Below are 14,937 nucleotides of genomic sequence, written 5' to 3'. Positions count from 1 at the left end.
CAGGTAGTACCGTTGTCAGCACACTGCGTTCACAAGGTAATTGTCTTTTTAAACATACAAATGAAATCACAAAGGTGTTCACTAACAGGTTGCAACTAGTTTGTGTGTATGGGGCAGGCCCTCCCTTTTTCCCCAGCGAGCATGGGTATCGTCCACATCAATTTTGCTGCCAGATGACTTTGTTTAAAGCTGCTTGTAAAGACCCTTCCCTGCCATCCCCCAAACCCTGCCTGTTTGGTACTTGCCTTGGCAGTGACCTCTTGCCTTGGAGATCCATTCTGTAATCTAGAGGGTAAGGTGTGCTTCCCTCTAATAATGAGATCTTTTTGTGGTGTGGACAATTTAGAACCTTAGAATGCCTCCATCCTGGTTGTCCCAAAGTATTTTCCTGATAATAAAGCAGCATTAAAAGATGCAATACCCAACGCTGTTGGCTATATTTTAATGATACTTTAAAATTTCTTCTGAACATTGGCTAATATAGTCCTTTAAACCAGACTCCGTTCTAGCAGGCTTTTTGGGGATTTGCAATGTACACGTTTCATTTCTCTGTCTTTGTTCACTGGTGTATGCTCTGCTTTATGTGGCACTTTTAATACCCTGTCAAGGCATTCACTCTTATGGACTGTTTTAGTTGGGGCTTATACTACATTTTGAAGGGTCAAAAGGAGCATTTGTAACAGACTGAATGACTAACCCTGACTTGAAATCTCGCTTTGGAACTTGGTAATGGTTTATAATGCCACTGGTCTGTTTTTATAGGCGATACCCATGTTAACTTGGTATCTGTGGGTTTGTTATTGGGTTTATAAACAATGTCTTCTGGATTCAAATTAAAATGAATAGTACAGATGTGTGTGGGGGATTGGTTATAAGTTTCTATTAGATGTAAGTTATGTGTACTTATGATTTGAGTGGTACAGCCATATATGCACCAGGTTAATCAAATTGTAGTTTTCTGCACTGTGAACTAATTGTTTAAGATCTAACATAAAGTGACATTTTTCTCCTTTTCTCCCTTGCCCCCCTATAAGATCATTTTCATGTCTTTGTTGGAGACCTAAGTCCAGAAATTTCAACAGAAGACATCAAAGCGGCTTTTGCACCATTCGGAAGAATATCGTAAGTTATTTCTTGAGAAGGAATAGTTGGAATTTTTTTTATTTCAAGCACCTGAATATTCATTCTCCTAGCTTACATATTGCTAAGACATTTTACAGTTAGATAAAATAGAGCGAGGCATTGTTGGTATCACTTAATATATTGAATTGTGCATTAGTTTGTAGATAGTGGACTGCCACATGACCTTCTCCAAAATTAAATACTTGGGCAGTACCACAAACTAAACCCCTCAGCGTGGGCTAAATATGTGAAAGATTCATGTGTTTAATGTAGGAGCTGGCTTTATAGTAGAGATGGACAGTTGCATATTATAAGAATGTATAATAACATTTGAGGAAGGGCTTGTAGTAGTTTGAATTGGTTCCATTATGCTCCGATGTTGACCATATGCAACCCCAGATCCTGTTTGCATAGTGTAGTGCTATTTGATTTTAATAAAACATGTCATTGCGACTATCTGTACTGTGAGCTTCATTGCAGTAGGACAGTTTTTAAAAGTACCCACACATGTACAGTCTAAGCAGTGTTGCATCTTGGATTTTGTTCTATAAAATGCTTGCTTAAAACCTACAAAGAATAAGTAAATGTTAAAAAAAAATTTGAAGTTATTGTAATTTGGTTAGTAAATCTAGTTCGTCATTGCATGGTGATTGTTTCCAAATAATGTTGGAAATATTTAAATGGTTGATATATTTCTTAAAGTAAAGTATTTTGTGCCTTGCATTTAATTGCAGCTAGGGTATTCCTATCTGAGACTTTTAGACATTAGAAAAGTCACAAATCGATTCGTGGAAGCACCAGGTTTCTCACATATTGAGTGATTTTTATATACATTTTTTTTTCTCTTCATGGCTGCAGATTAGCATGCATAGCTTGAGTCCTAGTCATTCCCTTGAAGTACAACCCCCTTGAAACATATATTTTAGCTTTCCATACTTTTTACTGGAATGGAAGCACATTTGCAAGTATGTTATATCTGCAACTTGGAATACAAACCACAACTAGAATGCTCTTATCCAAAGAACCTGTTTGTAAGATGAATTATTTAAAAAAAGAAAAAATGACTAATAGTGTGGCAGCAGGGAATTGTGATCTCTTGGCTAGTTTTAAAGGACTGAAAATATGGTTTGCGGTTAACTCTAAAATATTCTTGGCTGGCAGCTTGATTGTTAGAGGGATGGTACATACAGGACTTGCAGGTTTATATTTTAACCAACCATTCATAAAGCTACTGGGAATGCCGCAATAAATCAGTTATAACTTGGAATTTCTTAATAGTTCTACATCAGCTAAAATATCCTTTTATTTTGTTTCCTCTGTACTATTCTGGTATAGCTACACAAGTCATTAAGTGTGGTTGTTGGAAGTTACAAATACTTTGGAATATTTGGCCTCGCTGGAATGTCTGCAAGCTTTTATTGCATTCTTTTTAGAATGTTGTTTCCCATCTTCCACTGTGAAAGTGTTCAACGGGTGCCTCTATATACTTAAGAGTGTGTGTATATATATATGTGTGTCTCTCAAAGGTTTGACATATTTTGGCATAGATGCAGTGGTGTCAAGTACTGGGGGGGGGGGGGGGGGGGATAGAGAAGAACCCGAGGAGGCTAGAATCGAGGTACATTATTGAGCTTGATATGAAGAATCCAGGAGGCCTTAATGTTGGAGGAGATCTCCATACGCATTTATTACTTGTGTATAATGAATTTATTCTGCAATGAATGTCCCGTTGTCCTTAAAAAGTGGATTTTAATGGTTTTTAATGTCACAAAGCACACTTTAGAGCACTTTAATTTTGACTGGAAGTATACAAATAATAACAAAAGGCCGTATTATAGATTTCTGCCCACTTGGCCTGAATTAGATTTATATAGAAATCAATTTAGCTTAGAATGCAGATATTGATGTACATTCATCCTTTAATATTTGATGAAATTATAAATTGCCACGGTAGTATTGCGATTAGAAAATCATTGGTGAATCTATCCTTTGCCCACTAGGGCTGGATTAGAAATTAGTGCAGAAATTAAACTGGCATAGAATGTGGATGCTTATTCATTTGCTATAATGAATGGATTTATAAATTGTTACAGCAACATCGCAATGAGTTTGTTTGTGAATATAGCACCGCGAAATGAGTAGTCTATGCAAAAATGGCAGATGCAAAGTTTTTAATGTAAATCTATAAAATAAGGTTTATCTGAAAGAAACATGTTAGTTAGATTCCTCACCTTTGAATGTCCCCAGGCGTTAGGCTGGACCCGGAAAGGTTTTTCGTCAGCAATGCCCCTAGCGCGTCGCTAGGCGTCGTCTGTGGCTCCGCGTCCGTCGGCGTCGTGAGCCGGAATGACGTCGTCAGAGTACTTAGACGCCGCCCTCGCGTGCTGACGTCAGTTTTTTGTTTTTTTTTTCGCACCAGAAAGCGCCGATCCGGGAAGAGCTTACCCCATAGTCACTTTTTGACTCTTTTTGGTCTTCTGTCGACTCGACTCTGGTGCCGGTAGGATGCCTGGTTTTAAGGCCTGTGACTCCTGTCATCGACTGATGTTTGTGACGGACCACCATCGCCGGTGCCTTTACTGCCTGGGGCCCGACCACGATGCGGAGTCGTGCCTAGACTGTCAGGCCTTGACCTCGAAGGCTAGGCGGGGGCGGTCCCGTAAGCTTCTTGAGCTTCGACACTCGGCTCCGCGGAGCCGCAGTAGTCATCGCTCGTCGGGCTCGAAGTCTTCGGGTAAGTCAAAGCGCTCGAAGTCCAAGAGGCGACACCACTCTTCGGACTCCCCTCGCCGGTCGGGTGACTCGGTCGAGGGCAGTCCCACCCCCGCGGCTCCGTCGGAGCCGCGTCCGTCTCCATACCCACCGGTCCCTGGGACTGACGCGTCTCCGGCAGAGATCCGCGCCTTCCTCTCGGCCATGAGCGGCCTGGCTCCGCCGTCGATGCCTACTGGCGCGCCTTCGGGCCCCGCGGGCTCGACTGGGCGACCTCGCGAGCCGGCGGCTCCGGCGCCGTCGACGACTTCGGTCCCGGTGCCGTCGACGACTTCGGTCCTGGTGCCGTCGACTACTTCGGTCCCGGCGCCGTCGACGACTTCGGTCCCGATGCCGCAGGTCCCCGAGGGATCCAGGCCTGGATCTCTGCCGGCGCCGGACGACACCGTTCCCCGGTTTAGCCCCGGTCTGGGCCCGGCGCTGCGCCGCATCTGACGCCGATGCATGAGCATTTCATCTACTGCCCGGCTCCGGTTATTCCTCCTGTTCATCAGGAATCGGATGACGGGGGTGACTGGGAGGGGTCTGAGGACTGTATGGCCAGACAGGCCGACCTTTCACAGGACTGGGCAGACTAACTAGGGGATGCCAGTGGTTTGGACACCTCCCCGGACGCTGGTTTCATCTCTCCTCCGACGGTGGCCTCGGAGGAAGGTGCAGCTTTTTCAGTTGTGCTGCGCAAGGCGGCCGATGCCCTTGGGCTGGAGTTGCCTGCTGTGGCCGTGAGGACTAACGTCCTCACAGTAGTGCTTCAACCGTCAGCAAGCTCCACAGAGCCTCTGCTGCAGTTCAATGAGGCACTTATAGACGTTCTGCAGGGAACCTGGTCCAAGCCCTCCACAGTACCTCCTGTGGATCGGAACGTGGCCCGGCGCCACCGCCCTGGTCCGGGCGACCCCTGTTTTCTGTCCCAACACCCCACTCCCGAGAGTCTGGTTATCCAGGCCTTGACTTCCCAATCCTCCTTCCCCACTCCTCCAGATCGGCAATCCAAGAGGCTGGAACAGTTCGGAAAGAAGCCGTTCTCTTTCCTGAGTTTGGGTCTGCGGTCCTTGAATCCCGCTTGCCTCTTGGACCCATATTCCCACTCTCTGTGGGATACGGTGGAGGACGTGCTGCCCCTGTGTCCCGGGGAGGCCCGGTCACGGCTCACCAAGGCGCTTGCTGATGGGCAAGATGCAGCACGGCATGACATACGGTGTGGACTAGACACCACGGACTCGCTGGGGCGGGCAATTTCGACCACGGTGGCGCTTCGTCGCCACTCCTGGCTACGGTCCACATCTTTCTCGGGGGATGTCCAGAGTACCCTCATGGATATGCCCTTTGTTGGCACTCGCCTTTTTGTCGAAGGCGGATAGTGCCCTGGCTCGTTTCAAGGGCTCCCGGGCTATGGCCAAGTCCTTGGGTCTCTCGGCCCCGCGGCTGCAAACTTCCGCCTTACGTCCCTTTTGTGGCCAAGGAAGGGGCGCCTCCTCACGTCCGCCTAGCCACCAGCCGCAGAACCAACCTACACGCGGTCGCGGACTTTGATTCCGCTGAGGCGGTACTGGAGGACAATGTGCCGGTCATTCCACATCCACCCTGGCAGCATCCGCCTCAAAGCCCTCCTAGTCCGAGCTTTCAGGTCCATTCCACGCCAGTGTGCGGCAGAGTTCGCCATCACCTGCTCCACTGGCGTTCCGTCACGTCGGACAGGTGGGTGCTGCAAATCGTTCGAAGGGGCCACTCCCTCCTCTTCGAGACGACCCCTCCAGCCATGCCACCACAGTACCCCACCGCATGTCGGGGGATCACTTGAATCTCCTCTGGGAGGAAGTTGCGTCCCTCTTGGCCAAAGAGGCCGTCAAGCGCGTTCCTGGTCTAGAAGTAGGTTGTGGTTGCTATTCCCACTACTTTCTGGTTGGACCTCAGCGTCAACACCTTCCTCCGGAAGGAGCGGTTCAAGATGCTCACCTTAACTCAGGTTCTGGCTGTCCTAGACCCAGGAGACTGGATGGTAGCGTTGGACTTGGCCGCTTATTTTCACATCCCCGTCCTGCCGGCCCACCGGCGTTACCTTCGGTTCACGGTGGGTCAGGAGCATTTTCAATTCACCGTGCTCCCCTTCGGCCTCACCAGTGCCCATCGGGTGTTCACGAAAGTGATGGCGGTGGTCGCAGCTCATCTGTGCAGATCGGGGGTTCCAGTCTTCCCCTATCTCGACGACTGGCTGTTGAAGGCGGGCTCGCCCCAGGCAGTTGTCTCCCACCTCCAGACTACAGCCGACCTCCTGCATTTGCTGGGGTTCTCCATCAATGTGCCGAAATCACACCCGAGACCCTCCCAGAAGCTCCTCTTTATCGGAGCGGTTCTAGATTCGGCGCAGTTCCGGGCCTATCCTCCGGAGCAGCGGGTCCAGGATATTCAGGCTCTGATTCCCATCTTTCGGCCTCTATCCTGGGTTTCGGTCAGGTTGGTGCTGCGGCTTCTAGGGCTGATGGCCTCCTGCATCCTGTTGGTGCATTACGCCAGGTGGTGAAAGTGGGCTCAGCAGTGGGACATGAAGTTTCAGTGGGCCCAGCATCGTGGCAATCTGTCCGACCATGTCTTGATCTCGGAGGGCACTGCGAAGCAGTTGCAGTGGTGGCTCACGAACCGCGATTGGGTCAGCGGCAGATCCCTGTCCCTACACTAACCGGAGCACGTAGTAGTGACTGATGCGTCCCTCCTGGGATTGGGGGGGGGGGGGGGGCACATGGGGGAGGCGGAGATCAGAGGACTCTGGTCTCCGGCGGAGACTCTGCTCCATATCAACCTTTTGGAGCTGAGAGCGATCCGACTTGCACTGAAGGCATTCCTTCCCGTTGTCTGGGGAAGTGTGGTGCAGGTGTTCACGGACAACACCACCGCCATGTGGTATTGCAACAAACAGGGTGGGGTGGGGTCGTGGACCCTTTGTCAGAACATGGCTGGAACACCAGGGCATCACCCTGGTGGTTCAACATCTGGTGGGCTCTCTGAATGCCAGAGCAGACTAACTCAGCCGCCGGTGCATGATGGATCACGAATGGCGTCTAAACTCGGACATGGCGCAAGGCCTCTTTCGGAAGTGGGGAGAGCCTTGGTTAGATCTATTCGCCACCAAAGAGAACGCGCAATGTCCGCAGTTCTGCGCGTTTGAGTTTCCAAGGCGGCACTCGCTCGGGAACGCCTTTCGTCACGAGTAGAGTTGCTGTCTGTTGTACGCCTTTCCGCCTATACCACTTCTGCCCAGAGTGCTGAAGATCAGGCGCGACCGGGCCCAAGTCATCTTAGTGGCTCCGGATTGGGCACGAAGGTACTGGTATCCCGAGCTACTCAGTATGTCAATCGATCCTCCGACAAGACTGCCTCTTCGGGAGGACCTTCTTTCGCAGCAGCAGGGGACGGTTCTCCACCCGAACCTGTCCAGTCTCCACCTCCATGCGTGGAGATTGAGCAGCGACAGTTGATACCATTTGATTTGCCTCCTGAAGTCGGTGACGTGGTTCTGGCAGCCAGGCGTCCCTCCACTAATACGTTCTACGCCTGCAGGTGGAACAAATTTGTGGCATGGTGCACAGCAAAGGCTGTGGATCCCCTTTCCGGCCCTCTTTCTGAGGTTCACCTCTTTCTTCTCTCTAGCCCAGCAGGGCTCTGCTCTGGGCACCTTGAAAGGTTATCTATCAGCCATCTCTGCTTTCTTACGACTTCCTGATAAGCCTTCTCTTTTCAAATCCCCTGTTTCTTGTTTCCTTAAGGGCATTACTCACATGTTTCCTCCTGTCCCCTTCGTAATGCCTCAGTGAGATTTGAATTTAGTCTTGACCTTTCTGATGTGCGCTCCCTTTGAGCCTTTTGACAATTGTCCCATTCGTCTTCTGACTATTAAGACTGCTTTCCTGGTATCTATCACCTCGGCTAGACGAGTGAGTGAGCTCCAGGCGTTATCGTCTCAGCCTCCTTTTCTTTCTGTTCATCCGGACAAGGTTGTCCTCCGGACTCGTCCTTCCTTTCTTCCAAAAGTGGTAACTCCCTTTCACATCGGGCAATCTGTCACCTTGCCCACCTTCTTTCCGCCTCCGCATCCTTCGAAAGAGGAAGAGAGGCTCCACCGTCTGGACCCAAAACGGGCGCTGTCCTTTTATTTGGACCGCACCAAACAGTTCCAGGTGGACGACCAGCTTTTTGTTGGATATGTGGGTGCTAAGAAGGGAAAGGCAGTACACAAGCGGACCATCTCACGGTGGGTTGTATTGTGTATAAAGGCCTGTTACTCCTTCGCTAAAAAGGACCCTCCTGTAGGGCTGAGAGCCCATTCCACCCGGGCCACAGCGGCTACTACTGCCCTGGGACGGGGGAGTCCCTTTGCAGGACATCTGTCAGGCAGCAACGTGGGCCTCGCTGCACACGTTTGCCAAGCATTATTGCCTGGACAGCAAAGTCTGGACAGATGGCTTCTTTGGCCGTTCTGTTCTCCAGGACTTTCTGGTGTGATCTTGGTTCGCAGACCCACCACCGGGGTTGGTATTGCTGGGGTATCTATTCTAAGGTGAGGAATCTAACTAACGTGTTTCTTTCAGATGAACAAGTTACTTACCTTCGGTAACGATGCATCTGTGAGAAACATTAGTTAGTTTCCTCACCGACCCACCCATCCTCCCCGTTCTGCGAACCGACATCTAGGGTTAAGGCTATCCTTTCTAGGGCCCTAGATTTTTTTGGCACCTGTGTCGGTCTCTAGTATGGCTCTGCGTTCCTGGCGTGGAAAGCTATGTACAAGAACTGACGTTGGCGCGCGAGGGCGGCGTCTAAGTACTCCGTCATTCCGGCGCACGACGACGGACGCGGAGCTGCAGACAACGCCTAGCGACGCGCAAGGGGTATTGCTGACGAAAAATCTTTCCGGATCCAGCCTGACTTCTGGGGATATTCTAAGGTGAGGAATCTAACTAACTAATGTTAGTTACAGATACATAGTGACCGATGGTAAGTAACTTGTACATTAATAGCGGTTTATGAATCGCGGCTGTTTGTCTTATGTTAATGAATTTATTCAAGCATTTAAGTTTTTCATACAAATTAAATTTGTCTAATAGTGAAAACAGACTGGTAGTTTTACAATCAGTTAGCACAGTCACTGCACGTGATGAGTATAATGAGAGCTGGCAATGTTGCCTCGTTATTGGTGAACAAGGCTGTGTTCAGCCAAAACGCGTTCAATTACGGTCAGGAAATAAAATTATGAAACAGCCATACGTGGCGTCGTCATCTTTGTTTGCAAACTCTGAGATATACCGTGAGGTTGAAACGCGTCGGTCAATAAATCTTTTTCTCTCAAAATTATCCTGAGTGCGACTCTACCTTTTGGTTGTGTGACTGAAGGATTCAGCAAAAATAAATATATATATATTATATGCATTTTGTACACGTTTCTTTGGGTGACTAATTCACGGTAGAATACATTTGTATCCTCTTATTTTTCTGACCAGTTTGTTTTCAAATGGGTTCCCAAAAGGAATATGAGCAGCTGATAAAAGCAAGAAACTTGCTTAACAAATTTTTTGTTGTACTGAAACTCTTCAGGCAACTGCTGCCTTAGGCTCCAGAAACATAACTTGGATTGCTGTATATTTCAAAATGTAAGATGCCTTCGGTACATCAATGTCCGTTGTGTTGTGTGTATGCAGAAGTATGCCTGTTCACAGATGCCTAGCCAAATAAACCTATATGCAGATTTCAAACTAGTGCTGTGTACCTTTTCCATTTTAAGAAGGTATAAGGTTTCTTTTCAGGAGAACTTTGTTCTTAAAGGATCTAGCTTAAATCGTACCTCTAGTATACATGATGTAATTTGGAAAATTCCTAATTACGATCCTTCTGTCTCAGCCTTTCAGTATCCTCTAAGATAAGTATTACTTACACTCCCGGGTATCACACAATGTGTTTACATTCAGGGTTTTTTTGTAAATTATTTATCCACATTCTTCTTCGATGGGAAATTCAGCAGGGTTTCTTGCACCATATCATTTGGAGCCCTGTGAGCCTTCCAGGTCACTCATCACCATTATTTGACACATACTATCGTTATTTATTTTGTGTTTCAAGATTTTTTTTTTAAATGTTGAAGCCTCCTCTTATTTGTGTTTGCATGGTGAGCTACATTGGAGTAGTGTCTGACAAAATGATTGTCATGTAATGTGTTGCGTCCATGGTAAGGGTCAGTAAAGTTTCATTTTTTTGCAGTGATAACTGTGAAAAATGAAATAGTGAAGGCATGTTGAAGACAATTTGATTATTGCAGCAAACTTAACCACAACTGTTTTTATTATGGATTGTATCACACATTCTACCTAGCCAGTGATAACTACTCTTGGACAAAATGACTTGTGAGCGCTACAATAGCTTAGTGACTACTAATAAAGCACTGAACAGTAAAGTGTGGAAAACAAGTTCAATAATACATATAGTAGAGGCAGCTCAAAGTACTTGATGCTTCAGTGAAAGGCAAAAAGGACTGGATGGACAATTCAAATTAATTTTGCATACAATCTATTGGTTCTCAGTGTGGGAGGAGCTTTGCACGTTCAATCTATAGTTTTCATTGCTTTTCTCTCCCGATCATTGGATGGAAGTAGACATATGTTGTGTTTGTGGTAAGTAAAGAGTAAGCGTTACTAATATTTTAGATGTTTGAAAGCAGGCATAATTGTTGGAGAAGAGCAAGGTTTGTTTCTCTGGCAATTTGTAGTATATATCCAATGTCACCCATCAGCATAGTAAATTATATCAGCCCTGCTGTACATGAAGGGGAAAAGGGGGTGGAGTGTTGAGTGCCTTCAGGAATGTGTTAAGTCTTGTTTAACCAGGGGTGGTAGAGGTTCTGAGAACAACCTCATACTTAAGCAACAGAATTTCTGTGTTTTTTTTTTCCTTTGCGTTTTTACTTCTCACCAAATTATGGTACATCTTTCTCTCGCCATTTGCTTTTTAATGCATTAAGGTGTCAAAATAAAGCATGTTGATGGTAAACACCTTCATAACTTTGCTTTCACCCGTCTGTGTTACCACGACATTCACACTTGGATTACAACTACTAGAAAGTAGCTGTTCGTATCAAGTCTCAGTCTTTTCTTGGTTGGAAACTATTGTCAAATCAATTGATGGCAGAGTAGAATCTTTAAAATAATTTTTCACTAAAACTTCACTTGCCCTTTTATCCATTGATCATGAAATGGGTAGTGCTCGAGGAAATAGTTGCTTTGCTCTTAGCATTGGTTATGAAAGCCTCTTTGTTAGATCTTTCTTAATTGGAGTGCTTATAATAATCTACAAGGGGCGGGGTAGCTGTCAGCAGTCTTTTTACAAATAACTTCTGTCATGGCAAAGTAGTTTGCATTTTTATCATATATTGTACTTTAATGCCTTTAGTGGTCTTAAACGAAAGTGTTCTCATCTGGTTTCAAGAAAACGTATGGTTTGTTTGTGTGATGTTACCTTTGCTAAATTGTGAGCAAATTGCCTGAGAAACATTTTCTTTTTTAACATTCCCGTTTTCCGCAATATATGGAATGAGTTTTTACTTTGGGTTTTTTTATTCGGTCACAAATAATGGGGCTCTGGTTATTTTGCAGAGTGTCTGAAGAATGGACAGCATTCCCTGGCTAACTACAAGCTACACATCACAGTAGATAAATGTTGTAGTTTTTCTTACTATTTTTTTTACTTCTATGAATCTGTTTTTTTATCTTGTAGTTTCCATTCAGACCTGTATTATTCCTGTTTTTTTAAACAGTCTTTGACAACTCTTCCTTAGATGATAGTTTAAAAAGCCGTAAGTGTTTCAGTGTTACTTTTCTTCCATACTGCAACCATTTCTGAAAATGTCCAATTTCTCAAAATTTACAGCTGCCCAGTCCAAAATGGGGGTAACGAATTGTCCTGAGAAATTAACAGAAAAGAATTCAGTTAACAGGCGACGTATGCCTTTTCATTCCTATTTTTTATATTTTTTCTATTTTATCTTTTTAATGAGAAGGTAGAATGTGTTCGCAAATAGCAAGTTGTATTATTGCATGGTTGAAGAGCCATTCTTTTATTATGCTAGATACCTGTAAGTGGCCGTGATTCTTTTGAATAGCTGCTTTGACCATGCTTATTGTTAACATTATATAAGAGCAGTGTGGGGACTGAAAACCAACCATAGCAAAATGATGAATGTTCTGTACAAAATACAGATTGCATGTTTCCAAATATGTAATTTTAAAAAATTGCTGCTACATAAATTCATAGTGAGCTTAAACAGTGAAACTTGCTTTAAACATTTTGCTGGTGATTCACATTAAAGGTGAGAGCAAAGTGCTGTTGTGTGTGTGTTTGTGTGTGATTCAAATCACATTTTCATAGTCCTGCTGAGTATTGTGTGTTCTAGGCTAATGCTAACTTGTTTTCTTCAGTGATGCACGGGTAGTGAAAGATATGGCCACAGGGAAGTCCAAAGGATACGGCTTTGTCTCCTTCTTTAATAAATGGGTAAGTAGTTTTTTAAAACTTTTTTATATGTGTAATTTGCAATGCTCTATGACAGAAGAGCCAAGTTTGCCATTATTGTTCCTCATATCCAGGATGTAATTTTCTTAAATACTCTGGAATGCTTAGTGATGTCTGATTCCTGAAACATTTTTTTTTGAGTTATGATGACCATAGCTCTCCAATATTGATATGTGCATTTACGCAGCTAATGGATTATCTTTTGCTTTATTTCTCTCATTACGATTAGAAACTAGCACTTCCTTATAAAAAGAGAAGGGGTTGTAGAAGTGGAATTGAAGAGAACAGGTTACCAGCCTGCTCTGTGAAGAACTGGTCCATAAACATTCTCCTTTAATCACGTCACTTTCAGAAATTGTATTGATGTTTTTTTCCCTTCAGTTACCTTATTTTAGGCACCATGCCTTTGTTGGATTATTCCCATGGGTGGATTCTTTTATTGAGTCTGCATCCTGTCCATTTCATAAATGTTTCTCCTGCGGTGAGGACACTCTTCCGGGGAATAAAAACGTTGCTATTGTATTCTCATTTATCTGATAGACATGTAGCCGCAGATTCCTTATCATAGAATCCTCCCCAGGCGCTGCACTGGATCCAGAAAGGTTTACAGTAGTATTTCTTTGTGTCGGTAGAGGGCGTCTAGTGAGTCTGCAGCAACGTCCTCTCCTAAATGTGACGTCAACTGAGTCCATATAAGCCTTCCCCCGACGTGTAGTTTCCTTTTCTCCAGTATTGGGGTGTCTTTCATAGATTCACATGCTTGAATATTCCCCGTCGTCGGAGTGGGAGTCCCACGGTAAATAATATAGCAATATATACAGCCATAATATATATATATATATACATATAGATAAGTAATCATATAAAAACAGAGATATAAGTAAGTAATTACATCAAGAATGTCCCTATATGAAATTTCCATAGAGATACATGGAAAGAGAAAAAAGACATTCGTAGTCTAACTCTGTCATTATGTTAGTCCAAACTACGGCCAATCAGGCGCCAGCTCCTCTCTAGAACCTTCTCCTCAGAGCTTCTCACCTCAGATTTTCTACCGCACGTCGTGTGACAGGGATTCTCCCTGAGCTCTGCTCAGTTTTTTGTCAGTCAGAATGTCTTCCAGTAAGAAATCTTTGTTTAGACCATGTTCTTCATGTGGAAAGCTGCGTCTATTTTCTGAGGACCCACACAGTAAGTGTATTTACTGTTTGTACCCAGATCATGAGGTGGCAAAATGTAAATTTTGTAGAACCTTTTCTACAAAGACTTTAAAGGATAGAGAAGGCCGTCTGTTAATATGGCTACAGAGACTGAAGGATAAGGATAACCCAGTTTCTGATGTGGAAAGTCTGTATTTTGGCCGTTCTCAACCAGCCTCTAAGCGCAGTAGTGTGCAGGAGTTGCCATCTCCTTTCCTCAAGAAATAGAAGCTTTCTTTGACTCTGACAGCTACCACTTCTGCTGTCTCACCTACTGTTTTGTCGCCTAAGGGACACAGTTCTCAGGCTGAAGAGGCGTCTACTTCACAGTCCTCAGGAAAAAGACTGTCTGCCTCGTCGACGATGCTGCCGACGACGAGATCTGCGATATCAGGCTCGTCGACGGTGACTATGACGGCGACATCGGCTGCTTCGTCGTCGACGAGCGTTCTGTCGACGTTATCCTCGTCGACGGGGACCATCAGTAGTACAAGGGCGATGACTTCAATTTTGCCCATTACATCGTCGACGACGAAGAAGGTAAAGGCACAGTCGACGCTACCCGTGTCGTCGACGAAGACGTCGTCGAACTAGTCGACGCCCACTCCGGCGAAGAAGAACAAGATCCCGTCGACGGGATCGTCGACTGTGGCTTCGTCGACCAAGACCTCGTCAACTACCACTCCGTCGACGGCGGCTCCGTCGACGACGATGACTCCGTCGACGGCGGCTCCGTCGACGACGATTTCCAAGGCACAAGGTTCACCGACGCCTATTCCGTCTACAATCGTTCCATTTGCGACAGTTCCGTCGACGAGGCCTTCTCCGAAGACATCCACAGTGCCTACCATACAGCAGTCGACGGCAGGTTCTTTCATAAGGATAAAGTTTAAAAAAGTATCGTCTGCCCAAGAGTCAAGGAGAGAACAGCTACCTCACGCATCTTAAGCGTCGCTTTCATCAGAGGCGCAGCCTCCATCACCTTTATTTGCTACGGATTCTGATCAGGAGTCCGAGGGTCTGCCGGAGTCCTTTGGAACGGCGCAAAGCCCATCCGACTTGATAATTAAATGCCAGGACAGCAGTGAGGATGACGATCCAGTGTACATGCAGCAGGTGCCTGCGAAACAACCAACGGCGACTCTTCCTTTGTCGCTTATAACTAATCTCCAACGCATGTTGGATGACTATAATCAACGCTTTCCGCTACCTCCACAAGGTTCTGAGGTCCCGTCAACTCCTGTGGTTCCAACTATACCACCGATACCAATAGAGAATCCTTTACCTCTGCTGC

The 14,937-nt window shown here is 45.7% G+C and overlaps 1 protein-coding gene across 2 annotated transcripts in view; it reads left to right on the top strand.

Moving 5' to 3' along the window:
• The window catches only part of TIA1 (TIA1 cytotoxic granule associated RNA binding protein), a 267,173-nt gene that overhangs the window by 127,708 nt on the left and 124,528 nt on the right, over window positions 1–14,937 (top strand). For both annotated transcript variants that reach the window (XM_085636215.1, XM_085636216.1), the window contains exons 5-7: window positions 4–36; window positions 1,035–1,122; window positions 12,351–12,426. In XM_085636215.1, coding sequence (XP_085492341.1) covers window positions 4–36; window positions 1,035–1,122; window positions 12,351–12,426 — 197 coding nt within the window. The remainder of the gene's footprint in view (window positions 1–3; window positions 37–1,034; window positions 1,123–12,350; window positions 12,427–14,937) is intronic.

The sequence above is a fragment of the Triturus cristatus genome, chromosome 11, assembly GCF_964204655.1.
Source record: "Triturus cristatus chromosome 11, aTriCri1.1, whole genome shotgun sequence".
Taxonomy (NCBI): domain Eukaryota; kingdom Metazoa; phylum Chordata; class Amphibia; order Caudata; family Salamandridae; genus Triturus; species Triturus cristatus.
Note: the sequence above shows the minus strand (reverse complement) of the source record. Positions and strands in the feature narration are given on the sequence as shown.